At 51.1% G+C, this 12,932-nt stretch overlaps 3 protein-coding genes across 3 annotated transcripts; all 3 read right to left on the reverse strand.

Moving 5' to 3' along the window:
* Positions 1-665: 665 nt before the first annotated feature.
* On the reverse strand, positions 666-2,533 carry SAPIO_CDS0587 (Uncharacterized protein; the record flags this gene model as incomplete). The annotated part of the gene is made up of 4 exons (XM_016783328.1): positions 666-1,600; positions 1,681-1,734; positions 1,808-2,037; positions 2,226-2,533. 4 exons carry the CDS (start codon positions 2,531-2,533, stop codon positions 666-668), a joined length of 1,527 nt encoding a protein of 508 aa, XP_016646094.1.
* A 1,768-nt stretch (positions 2,534-4,301) lies between these two features.
* SAPIO_CDS0588 (Monooxygenase) lies at positions 4,302-6,300 on the reverse strand (the record flags this gene model as incomplete). Its single annotated transcript, XM_016783329.1, has 5 exons — positions 4,302-4,369; positions 4,435-4,504; positions 4,583-4,899; positions 5,051-6,070; positions 6,123-6,300. The coding sequence occupies 5 exons, from the start codon at positions 6,298-6,300 to the stop codon at positions 4,302-4,304; spliced, it is 1,653 nt and encodes a 550-aa protein (XP_016646095.1).
* A 3,411-nt stretch (positions 6,301-9,711) lies between these two features.
* Positions 9,712-11,181, reverse strand: SAPIO_CDS0589 (uncharacterized protein; the record flags this gene model as incomplete). Its single annotated transcript, XM_016783330.1, has 4 exons — positions 9,712-10,152; positions 10,251-10,459; positions 10,519-10,885; positions 11,032-11,181. 4 exons carry the CDS (start codon positions 11,179-11,181, stop codon positions 9,712-9,714), a joined length of 1,167 nt encoding a protein of 388 aa, XP_016646096.1.
* Between the last annotated feature and the right edge of the window lie 1,751 nt (positions 11,182-12,932).

Raw genomic sequence — 12,932 nt, forward strand, 5'->3', positions numbered from 1 at the left:
TCACTACGTCAAAAGTCCAAGTTAAGATCTCCGATGCAGGGAGAGGTAGACTAGTCCATTCTGTTAGTGTTCTTGGCTAAAGTCCGAATTATGCCCGTCGAGGCGGATGCGGGGTGCAAAGCGTCGTGTTGGTGGAGGCGAACCACTAGGAAAGGAGCCAAGTCAAATCAATTGCGTTAATCCTTGTGCAGGTGCAGGGTCGCACAGGTCGCCGCACCGAAGGAGGTGTGGACCGGCTCATGAAATCGGGAGACATCAGGCTTTTTTCTCACTAGACGCAACAGGAAGGAGGTTTAGGGTGGTGGACAGACAGTACAGAACGTCAATTGATGCATTGATTGATTGCCCCATTATTGGAGAACCCCCCCACAGTTCAAAGTCTCAATATTGATCGTGGTTGGAATTTGTTAATTGGGGAGGAGTTGGGCGAGGCAACCGGTCGCCATTCACAGGTGGAGAGATCAATGAACGTCCCAACATCAGATTTCATTATATTGCCTCATAATTACATCGTGTTATCGAAAGTGGCGATCCAGAGATATCGCGTAAAGATAACTCCATCCATTGATAATTGTTTTGGTACACCAATTCACCAATTTCTCCAACTGGACTGTACAATCTCCCCCCTGCCAACCGCAGCCTTTCCTCATCCCCCGCGACACCCTTTAGCGCCTCGTAATTCCCACCGAGAGCCCCATTGGCTTACGCAAGAATCCCTCTCGGGTCTCCATGACGGGCTGTCGGAGGAAGACGCCATAGCGCTTAACCCACGTCGCCGCAAACATCCTCATCTGCATTTCGGCAAGGTTCCTTCCGACACAGGCGCGCGGACCATAGCTGAAGGGGATGAATGCCGCCTTTTGAGCTTCGGTGACCGACTCCCACCTCTCGGGTCTGTATTCGTCGGCGTCGGGTCCCCAGATATCATGATCGTGGTGGATCGTGTAGGTTGGAACGCTGAGGACAGTGCCAGGTCCGTAGTGACGTCCGAGGATGGTGACTCCGCGGGAGTTGGGAGGGATTTCACGGGGAAGACCAATGCCGGAGGGAGAGTGGAATCGTAGGGTTTCGTTGATGACCATGCCAAGATAAGGAAGGTTCTTGACAGATTCATAGGTGGGGACAGCAACACCGTCGGGAATGGCTTCGTCAACCTCCTTTTGGAGCCTTTCCAAGACACCGGGAGTTCTAACGACGTTGTAGAGGAGGGCGCACGAGGAGTTCGATGTCGTGTCACTACCGGCGATCAGCTGGGTCAAGGCCTCGGCGGTTAGCTCGTCCCGACCAAGAGGCTCTCCCTTTTCATCGCGACCCTGCATCAGGCGGGCGAGAAGGTCCTTCCGATCCGGTGGGGCGCCACGCTCAAGCCGCTCGCTGACCCGCGCAATGGCAATACCAGCCAAATTTTCAACCGCCTGAAGACCCTTGCTGAAGAAAGGGTCGGGGAGCCACTTGGCATAGGGCTTCAACTGGGGGAGACAGCCAAGAGTGGCCGAAACTTCTCCGCGGCGGTTCATAATCTCAACGGCAGGGGCGTAGATGGCGGGGCTGTTCGGGCTCGCCTTGACTTCGGCGATGTCTGCACCAGAGGCGAGCATGCCTAAAAGGAAGATCGTCAGCTGATGTCACTTGGTGCTTCAGGATGGAAAAATTTTTCTCCCCCTTTCACACTTGACATACCAAATGGCTTTCCGAAGGCGAGATCTGCAATTACATCAAATGCCAGGTAGTTGACTGCATTGACCCATATCGTCAGTAAAATCCAATTAGAGTGGGAGTTGTAAAGGCTGGCAGGTGATAAACGAACACCATGACAGGCAATCCAACTTGCCGGCACCATCAGCGGCAGGCGTAGCGGCAATCCTATCCCATTGCTTCACGAAGAGCTCGAGGTTGTTGTGGATATAGGGCTCGAATTCGAGGACGGATTTAGGAGCAAAGGTGTGGGAGACGAGCTTCCTCTTGCGGGTATGCTCGGCCCTGTTGCGCGTGTTGAAGAGACCCCGTCGAATCGAGACGAAGGTATCGTAGAAATCGCTGGCCGCACATTAGCGACCTCAACCGGATGTACAGTGGGGGGCAAAAAGTTTGCAACCCCCCTTGCAACATTTTGCAAGGCTGGAGGAAGAACGCAACCAGGCTAACCAGTAAAAACCGAGACTTGGGCAGGGGGGGTTGCAAACTTTTTGCCACATAGTGTAGCGAATAGAATCAAAGGCACTTACGACTTGAGGAAGCCATTTCCGTGGCCGTAGATGGAGTGGATGGCGCTGACATCGGCGATGCTCACGTGGTTGGGGGCGATGCGGACGACCTTGCCGAACTTCTTGTGCATCTTATCGACAACCTCGTATCTGTTGCCTCGCCTCACTACGGAGAGCAACCAGAGATTGGTGAATTGCGCAGGGAACGGCGCCGGTATGTCTCGAAGGTCCCCGAATGTGGCGAAATATGGAATGATGTAGTAGGCCAGCACCGCGGCGACCAACCCCGCGGGCGCCCACGGGGAGACGAGCAATTCTGCGATAGCCATTGTCTGCGATTGAATTAACCCGTTGTATTCCTGGAGTTGAATGGCAATCAATTGGGGGCTCTGCACAACAGAGATAATCCTTCTCTTTCTCTCTGTTTATGAGAGAGAGTTGGTCGAGTTTAAGTACTTTGCGATAAGGCCAGAAAATCCCGACCCCGACCCAGTACCCCAGTTCCCTGGTACGTACCCCGGCAGTACCCCAGGACCCCCAACAAGGACCCCAGCTTCCCCCTCTCACCGGGCATCGCCTCTCCGCGTCTTTTCATTGTTTGCTTTCCTTTAGCCCTCCAATGTTTGGGTCCGAGTCACGGCGCTAGTGCACCCCGCAGACTCGCAGATTTCTTATGTGCTGGATTGCGTAGGATCTCACACACCTTTTGGCGCAGCCACCCTAAGCGGCTCTAAAAGTCGGCAAGTAGACTAGTGCCGAGGCTTCGCGTTATTGGTTCCCCACTGTCCCTCGCGCACCCCTTGCTCTGCAGCAAATCCATAGGATTTATCTTGTCTTCGATTGAGTTTCAACCCTGTTTTCTTCTCGGGACTTAAAAACGGCTGTCGCCCCAGCATGTCAAATCCCAGGGGCAGTACCCGTCCTGCTACATTGCCAACATCTAAGTGGAGAGCAGAAAGCCCTTTCTGGACTCCCCGAGAGATTTCCGAAGCTATTGGCGTATCACATGGCACGTGAGCGTCGTTGGCGATCATGATAACTCGGTTCGGCGACGCAGCACGGAAAAACCGGGAGGAAGGTCCGCACAATATATTCATATCTACCTTCGTAGGCCGATCCCCTCCAGTTCGACTGGCCGTGTCAAGAGCCGAAGCCTGGTGGAGATGTAAACAGTAAAACAGATCTAAAATCCCCTTTCCCCTCAAGAGCCGTTTCTTGCAAACAAGAAAAAACACTAGGGAAAGCAAATTCCATCAACCCCCCCCCCCCCCCCCCCTTTTCATTTTTTTACTTATCCATGTCAACATCATGACCATAAATCTCGCCTTCGCTTTCCCGCCACCCACTTGGCTCGTACCGCCAATAAATTATCGCCCGTGACCCTCTCACTGCAAATCTGGAAGAATCGAACTAATACGTGAGAAGGGGGAACCGCTAGAAAGGGACCTGAGTATCTTTATTATTAGAGAACTGGCGATGACAGGTTTTTAACAGGCGAAGCTCTCGCACTAAGCTATTTGCCCGTTTATTTCAGAAGCTTATCTTAACTAATTGCATATTTTATTTACTTGACCCAAAATACCCTCGACTTGTTCGTCTATCGCGTCCTTCATTTCGTCCTCTTCTGCTTCCAGCTGCATTGATCGTCGGGGACATGAGTACGGAGTTGAGTGATTGCCTTGGTAGTTGCTACCTCGTAATTATACACCAGGGGAAGGAATGCCTCAGAAGTTTCCCCGTACACTCAACACTCACAGAGCTAGGAATGATGATGAATAGGAGTGAGACTAATATATCCCAGCCCCGATACTAAAACATGGGCAGCATTTCCTATTCACTACAATTAGACAGCTCGCTTGACGTCGAATTATAGGAGTGACAGTATTCTACAAATCATGTACAGAGGTCATGTTGATTACTGGGGAGAATGGGGCTAGTAAAATTCAGACTGGCCAGGCTTGATCTTATATACACGGATGATATTACGTCGTGGCTTGCTCTGAACAAGGCCAAGCCGCGGAATGTAGTAAATACATTTGGGGTATGTCACAAAGAATATGGTAGGTTGATATCTGATCCGACTCCTTCAAAACTGTATCAGACGTCGAGGTCATCGCCGTTCATAATTATTGTTGGCGAATGGAAGACAAGACCGATGAGAGCCCCTGTTGGCGCCACCCGAGGTATACCTTCAAAAGTAACGCTCTCTTGGACCAGCCAATTCCCAGACCTATCGCCAGGAGCAATGCCAGCTTTTTCCAATGGGTCTTGCGTCGGATGGACGATGTGGATGATGGACCCTACATTTCGGTTAGCACACGTGGCTATCCTAGCTCAAGTCATCAGGGGTTCATGTTTCAACTACATCGGAAACTTACCGTATAAGTCCAGTCACGATATTTGGGGAACAAGCTCTCGTACCAGAAATACGCCTGTGAATACGGGTAACTCATGGCGTTCCAACGTTCACCAGTTTTCTCGTCATCCTTAATGTACCAGCTATGGCAGCCGGAGAACCAAACTGTCTCTCGCAAGGCCGAATGGACTCGGCTCACCCACGCTTTTTCTGCTTCCATCTTCACCTCAGCAGTGCTGCACTTTCCTTCAAGCGCCGGCTTAATGACACGAAGAGCGTAGTTGATGGAGTTTTCTGCTGCCATTATCGCCGAGGTATGTCCCGTGGCGGAGTTAGGGCCTAAGTAGAGTCCACTCATTAGCATCACTTCACTACTGACGTTATAGATATAATAAAAAAAAAGTAAAAAATAAAAACAAAAATAAAAATAAAAATAAAAATAAAATAAAAATAAAAATAAAAATAAAAGGACTATCTCCTTCAAACGTACCGAGAATTAGGAAGAAATTTGGGAATTCATTAAGCACCGAGCACTGGTACGCCTCGCTTCCGCCGAAGGAATCCCAATGCTGCCGAATTTCTACGCCGTCGCGACCAACAATTTCAACACCGGCCAACGGGTTATTAGTATCGAAGCCGTTGGCGAGAACGATAACGTCGGCTTTGATGACACGGTCCTTCGTTCGGACGCCCTCTGGAACAATTTCTAGAACGGGCTCATCCGTCAAGAGCAGGTTTGGCTCGTGTAGGCTTTCGAGGTATCCGGAGTCGAAGATTCGCCGCTTGCAACCGACCTCAAAGTCCGGGATCAGAATGTCGTGGTACTTTCCGGGTGCCGTTGATCGCATGTACTTTTCAGCTTTGGCTTGCTTTTTCTTCCGGAACCGGGTGCCTGCTTTCGTCATGGCGAACCCTCGCAGAGAATTTTCAGCTACTAAAAAGACCGCGAACCGTTGGAGAAGCATGCTTCCGGGTATAAGCTTATTTACGAGGGTTATTAACCTCGAATTGAGTCCGTCTATGGGAGGGAAGATCCAATGCTTCGATCGGACAATCTGTGTGAGGTGTTTAGTTGACTTGACGATAGCAGGAACAATCTGCGCGCCGGTACACCCGTTTCCGAAGAGCACCACATTCTTGTCGGTGAGGTCCACGTCTTTCCGCCACTGGGACGAGTGGAAAATAGGTCCCTTGAAAGTCTCGGCGCCTGGGACGTCTAGCTTTCGCGGATGGACGAGTATGCCGGAACCGCTGAATAGGAACTGGCATTCATGATTGAAAAGTTGGCCGGCTTCGTGCCGGACGTGAAGGCGCCAGCGGTTGGTGTCTTGTATCCATTCACACCTCTCGACGGTGGAACAGAAGGACGTCTTGGTCAGTAAATCGTACTTTTCAGCAACGCCTTTAATATACAGCCAGAGCTCCTCATTGGATGGGAGAACTCGGGTCCAGTCCGCCTTCGGTTCGAACGAGAAGCTATATAGGGCACTCGGTATATCGCATGCGCAGCCTGAACATGGCATCATTAGGCAAACCCATTGCCGGCCGGCGGAATCACGCACCTGGGTATTCGTTCGCTAGCCATGTCCCTCCAACGTCATGATGCCGCTCGAATAGGCGGATATCTGTGATGCCATACCACCTCTGTAGCGTTGCGCCAAGGGCAATTCCCGAGACACCGGCTCCGATACAAGCAAACTGACTGTAAGTCGCGTTCTTTGGATCTTGTGTTGAAGCCATGATTGTGTACAAGCTGCGCGTGGTTGGCTAGGACAAGTAATGGCGGCAGGTTTCCAAGCACGAAGAACGAACCAAATCATTCCCTCGACATGCTAAGCGGGAGGAGAAGTGTGATTAGTTCTTAAATGAAGCTGTACTTTATACGTGGGCAACTTATGTTGAGCAATTGTCCCCAGTTCAAGCAACTCCTTAAACTTGGTGAATCGTTCGATAAAAGGTCACATGTAATTAAACCATGCCTCGGGTATCGACATTAGTGCTTGGGGCGTCGCCCGAATCTGGACGGACGATGGGGCTTCCCCGCATTTTTGCTTCGAATGAAGGTCTTTTCTCTCCGCGTCGTACCGCATTGTCACAGACACTAACGCGAGGGATGGCGGCGGGAAGAGATGTCCATGCGATTGATCAATCCGTTTTCACTCAGGAGGTTGCTAAACTAGTCGCTTTCTGCTGCCAGAAATGGCAAACGCGGAGCAGATCGACGCGAAATTTAGGCCGTCCGTCGGTGATCTTAGGACTCCGGCCCCGCTCTGGACGCTGCTCTGGACCCTTACCGAGGTCCGCCGCCGGCCTCAAAGCAAGCGGACATAGGAGAAGTTGTAATCGCAGGAGAGCATGGCAAATCTAAGGGACGGGAATCGCGGAGTCCGATGAGAGATCTTCATGTTGCCGTTCTCCGCTCGCTGAAATTGTCTCGTGCCGTCGACGGTTCCTGATAATGTTTTCCTGATGAACTCTGAGTCTCCGTCGATTTGCCACCGTCGTGATCGGGCGATTGAGGTGGAGCTTGGCTTCACGTTGCATTTGCGAACTCCCTTCGAGGGCCATTTCCAGCCGCTGCTTATGCCAAACCATTGCTACTCCGAGAGTTAGGCCAGGAGGAAAAAGCCGCATCAAAACCGGGTTTTGGTAGCCCCGGGAAATGGGATAAACGCAGAAGCGGGATCGGGAGTCAGCCGAACCACCAACGATCGTCTCCAGATCCCGTACATCCTCCTACGGGGAAGTTTATTTACCCCCACGTTCCGATAAGCATGGCATACACTGCAGTCCCTTTCATTCAGATGCGGAACAAGAATGAATACCTCCAAGGGAACTTCGGATAAGGAGGCGGACAGGCTGATAATCAACTTTCATAGGGGCAGGTAGCTGGGCCGAAACACCGTCATTTTCCAGGCCCCGCGCTCTTATGGATGCCAGGCGTAAGACAATATGCTCGTCCACCTCCCAGAGTCGGAAGATGTCAATACTTTGGGATTTCGACGGTATCGACGCGACTTGTGGCTGCCACGTCACTTTTCGATCATCTCCCCGAAGTTACACAGCCTCTAACTTGAACATCTTTGTTGGACTGGACATGAGCCTCTTTCGTTCGAATGCACGTCGCGGCTAAATAGATCAAAGGCGAGATCGATGGAACCAAACGCGCAAGAACGATCATAAACTACATTTTATCCATCGTATCGATGGACCTTTTGTTTCTTATCGGTTGATACGGAATGGCGATGCCACAGCTGCGCCACGATGAAACGGAAACAGTAATTAATGCCACCTGCTTTCGCTTGAGCAATACAACCAAACCTCTGCTGCGCCACAGCCGCGCCGCTCCCTATCGTGAAAACGGGTTGTTACATCGCTCGTATTTTTTTTTGAAGTCGATGCCCACGTGCGCTGTCTGCACCCTGCATATGGAAATCCTCCCTCGATGGAGTCGATGCAGTATAAACATCATCACATCCGCGGGACCGTACTGGGAAACAATCTTCTTCTTGTTCGTCGACACCCAACCATCGTGTCGATGACGGGCTACGATGCGGTCCCGAGTTCCTTCAGTGATCGGCATCCTCCAGGTGCTCCTGCATCTATTATCGATAGGGGCCGCCTGTGCAGCCATTGTGGGATTAATCTGGACGTCAAAAGAAGTCGTCTATAGAAAAACCGCCGAGTACGTTTGGGCAGCGTATATAGCGGTACGTCCTTGGACACGCAGGCCTCATCAGGGTTGGCCTCCAAGACTATGACACTAGGAACCATAGCTAATCTCTTCCTTGGCGGTTCAGTGTATCTGGATCATTTTCCTCAGCACTTTCGATGTGATAGGTCTCCTCGACACCAGAGAAAAATCGAGACGCTGTGGTCGCACCGCTCCACCTTGCCTCGCATGCTTACACTTTGGTGCCGTTGCTTGGGGTATCCCCGGCCTCATTTTCTTCCTGTTCATTGGGTACGGTTTTGAATACGGAAGCGAGCAGCCGGATGGAACACCATGGACACCCGAAACTCGCGCAAAGGCCGAAGGCGAGCTTTCAGGCCCGTGGGCGTCCATCCCCTTTCTTAGTATGCTTATCTGCATGTAGGTGTACCTCTCTCGCCCTTGGCCTCTGCCGTCGCTCGCTGACAGAATTGTAACAGCCCCACTCAGTTCCTTTTGGGTATTTTGTCGTGCTGTTATATGTGCAGAGCCTGCTACCGTTCGGAGAAAGCAGAGCGGGCTAGAATCCGACAATTACTCGAGAACGCGCAGGCGACCGTTCAAGCAAGAGAGGCTTCTACCACAGAACCCCAGCGACCTCATGAGGGTGAACAAGCCAAGGGCGTTGTTGTAATGAATGATGATCATTGACGCCATATCCTGGTGCAATGGCAGGGATATAATACCGGATCTTATAATATTGACGATGTGTGCTATTATTTATCGACATACCTTTCGTATATGGAGACCACCACGGTGCTGTTACTAATTGGGAGCTTCTCACTTTGCTGGAGTAAGAGCTGAGACTGCGTACGCCCTCCGTCATCGACCACTAGTAACACTTAATAGGGATGGCAATTCACCGGATCCGGGGGACTAGTGGTAGTACAAAGCAACACCTTCGGAACGGTCGCCGTTTGATCGACGTTGTCGAGATGTGCTCTTGGCCTTGGGCTAGCGCCAGGTCTATTCACGACCGTTCTTACCTCGGCCAAAGTCAGGACAGTCTTCGGTGTCACAACCTGATGTAGACTTCTTCTGACCAACGTCGAACTCGGTGAATGAAAAGTACACGGTTTTTCCTTTCTCCTTTCCAAGATGATGAAGCATTCTTGGCATCCACGCCCTGCCACCCTCGACCCAGGTCGGCCCCTGTACTGATGAAACCGTAGCAGTGAACTTGCCGAGGGAACGACAGAACTCATGAAGTACGAAGTACGACCGAAGGCACCCAATCTTCAAACAGGGGAAGGGAAATTAATTATTGTTCTAAATCCTAAAATACAACTATACAAGAACATTAATTTTTTCTCTAAATATTTGCTTTTTAGTCACGAAGCGGATATCAAATCCGCTGCCGCCTATACCAAAAATTGTCCCGAGACACCTATGTTACAATGGTCCACCGATGATGAAAGAAACAAAACAGAAAGAAGAGTCTAGAAGTGATCGATATTACGCATACGATCGTCATGCTTCGCTGCTGACTCCTGAACAGTGACCTCGGTAGTAACAACGATGTGCCTTCCGGACTGGCCCCCTTGCCGCGCTCCGGACGTCCTGCGGTCTGAGGATATTTCCACGCCTTTGGCGGACCCGTCCTCACTCGAGGCCATCTTCTGGTCCGAGCTGACGACAATATGCTCCTCAGAGTCCCACGCCGTGTCGTTGGGCCTCGAGCGCGGTCCACTGGAGATCATCGCGCTGCGGGGATACTGGCCGAGTGGGTGACTGTTCATGTTTGATGAGCCCTTGGTCGTGCCCTTATCAATATACTTCTTGATGATGGGGTAGATCATCGGCAGGTTTGTTAGGGTGAAGGAGACGAATGATTCACGGACAGACCAATACCCGGACTGTGCCGGATCCTTGTCGCCGACCTACGATGGAGCTGTTAGTAATTGATCTTGTATTTTAAGAGACCAGATGTTGGCGGCCAAATGAGAATATTGGTAGGATAAGTCTGAGGAGAACGTACCGTCAAGATTGACACGCATCGGAGAATGCCGAATGTCATTTCCAGAAAAGCACCGCTGAACATAATGACCAGCCTGACCTTCTTCTTCCATGGCAATTGAGATCCCCACACGATTGGAATGGGAATAGCCATAAGATAAAAGTCCGTGACAGTATTCATGACCATGACGTAGATGGTCTGGATGAAGGAGATGGCTGGCATGCAGCGATCTTTGAGGCTAGTGAGTAATGAAGATCATGAAATACGCACAAAGTTTGACTCCACTCACTTGGCGGGATGGGGTAGATTTGCCACTGATGGTCGAATGGAATACACTTCAAGAAGGCGACGAGAAGGCAGGAAATGTATGTCAAGGGCATAATAATCACGCCGTAGCGGACAAGTTTGCGCATCTTGCGAATTCCCTCGGTCAAGCGAAAGTAGTAAACAAGCCAGCAAGCTTTCAGTATCCAGAGGAGAGTGGTGTACAGGAGCAGGCCAATGACATGCGTCTTGGAGCCATTGACTCTAAGCCTCCACTCCTCGGAATTCGGGTCGAGGGCGGCCCGCTGCTCCTCTGTCATTGCATTGTTCGCGAAGCCCTTCCAGTAGGCGATCACGAAGTGTGCGGCGACGGATTCGGCAGTGTAGACAAGCTAGTTCCAATAAACATTAATTGATTGTTTGCCATGGAGAGATATGGAGAAAGAAGAAGTGGAGGAAGAAGATTAGGAGAGGTAGACACTAGATAATTGACTGCTTGGGGAATGGGGGAAGATGTGAGGATTTTCCTTTCACTCACAGTTGCCAGAACCATAAAGGCATCGTCCCAGGCGAGCTTGTGCCATCCGAGAGTCGAGATTCTTTGATAGTACCGCAAGCTGACAATTACGTATGCGGTCGCCTGGAGGGCCCAGACTTCGCGGAGGAAAGCCTGCCCATCGCTGGCCATGATTGGTGCACCAATTTCACCTCGAGGAAAGGTGGAGGGTGATGTTTGGCTTCGATCTATGATCATGGCAACAAAAGAGGAGGACATGGCAACCTCGGTCTCTAAATATCGGTGGCGGTCTCAGAGTCACCAGCCCTGCCTGTCGACTGTACGAAAGTACTGTCACTGACTGACTGTCACTGGGCCAGGCTGTGTAACGTGCGTAATCTGGGTAAATCTGGGTTCGCTTGTCTACCTCATTCTTTGGCCATCTATCCAGCCGTGGGGGAAGGGATAAGTGTTCGAGGTGGAGCGAGTAGCCTGTCGAACTGAATTGTGGACAGGGTCGGTAGTATTAATGCCGAGCCGCTGCAAAAACAAAAAAGGGGCCAGAGCCCTTCATTCTCGCTTCCAAAATGACATCTTCTAAACTAGTAAAATCACGTCGATCGTCATGGAAAAGCCCAAGAAAAGCACAGGACGGTGGACGAGACTCGATTCCTCATCAAGACAAAGCATGAGGGGAAACCGCGGTCTTGCAGGGGTATGCCTGGTACTATCCCCACGTATGTTGACCCTGTTTGACCCTTGGCTCCATTTTTCCTGCGATCTATCATTCAGCCCCAGCACTAAATCTCCACAACTAGCACCAAGTAGGAAGCGCACTAGTGCACGACGAGATGGCTGGGCTCCTCATCGATTTCACGTGTGAAAAGGCTGGGGACATGGTTGTTGAGCAATTGCATTAGCGTCTTTGGACTTGCAAACTTAGATGGGCCAGTCATGTCTTCCGGAACGTTTCTCTGCTTTGCATTCGTGCCGTGTCCATGTCGAACCATTCGAAAGTAATTACGAGGTACATTGCAGTGATTTGCACTATGGCTGAAAGGGACTGGCGTCAAATCTCCAACATGCTTTAGAAACGCTTCATCTCACGGGTCAGGGGAAGTGTCCGAGGTTGGGTTGTATGGGAGAGATTGCCTGCAATGCAGCCTGCATCCTCCCCGGCTCGTCCGTGCACTCGCAAAAGGCCTTTTTTCGTTTCTCACAAGCAAAACGACACGACACATCCTGCTGCGTGCAGTGTGCAGGGAACCAAACACCAATGCGGTTCGAAGGATTGTCGATTCCTGCGCCCAGGGGATGATCCCACCTCCACCGTAGCGAAAATGCCAAGTGCTTCCTGTCAGAAACGAGGTATTGGGTTACCCCGAGAAAAGAACGAAAAAGAAAAACTTTGTTCTGTTGGTCGTGCAGGGTGCAACGTCGACAAGGAAGCGGGATGGAAATGGATGGTCGACCGGGATTGATGGAGCTTTCTATTGTTACCGGTCACTTTTTCTCGGATAGCTCCCGCGTACTAAAAAGCCGTTGGTGGACACGGACTGGCCACCCAGACCTGGCCTCGGAACCGCAGTGAGGGGCACTGGAGCTCTCCATCCTCGGGAAGGCAAGAATTGTTCTTGTTTTCCGTCGGGGAAAGGGACTGCATACTCCCGGTTCCAACCTGTTGGTTCGCAACATACGATATCGGGAGTTTTCTCCAGTGCGGGTAGGAATCCCTACTGCTGGAATTATAGGTAGAAACAGGAGGGGAAATGTAGGGCGAAAGGAGGAGAAAAGGGGGAGGGTAGGACGCAGGACACGGGCGTGTTCCTGTTTCTTAAGCATGGCAGTTCTCCCGTTCTCCCCCCAAATCTTGGCCGTGTCGTCCCTCTCTTCACACATTCCAACTTGCCGTTCCTCATTGTTTGGTATTAATAACTGCTCCA

The sequence above is a fragment of the Scedosporium apiospermum genome (genome assembly GCF_000732125.1).
Source record: "Scedosporium apiospermum strain IHEM 14462 chromosome Unknown SEQ_SAPIO_0033, whole genome shotgun sequence".
Lineage (NCBI taxonomy): Eukaryota > Fungi > Ascomycota > Sordariomycetes > Microascales > Microascaceae > Scedosporium > Scedosporium apiospermum.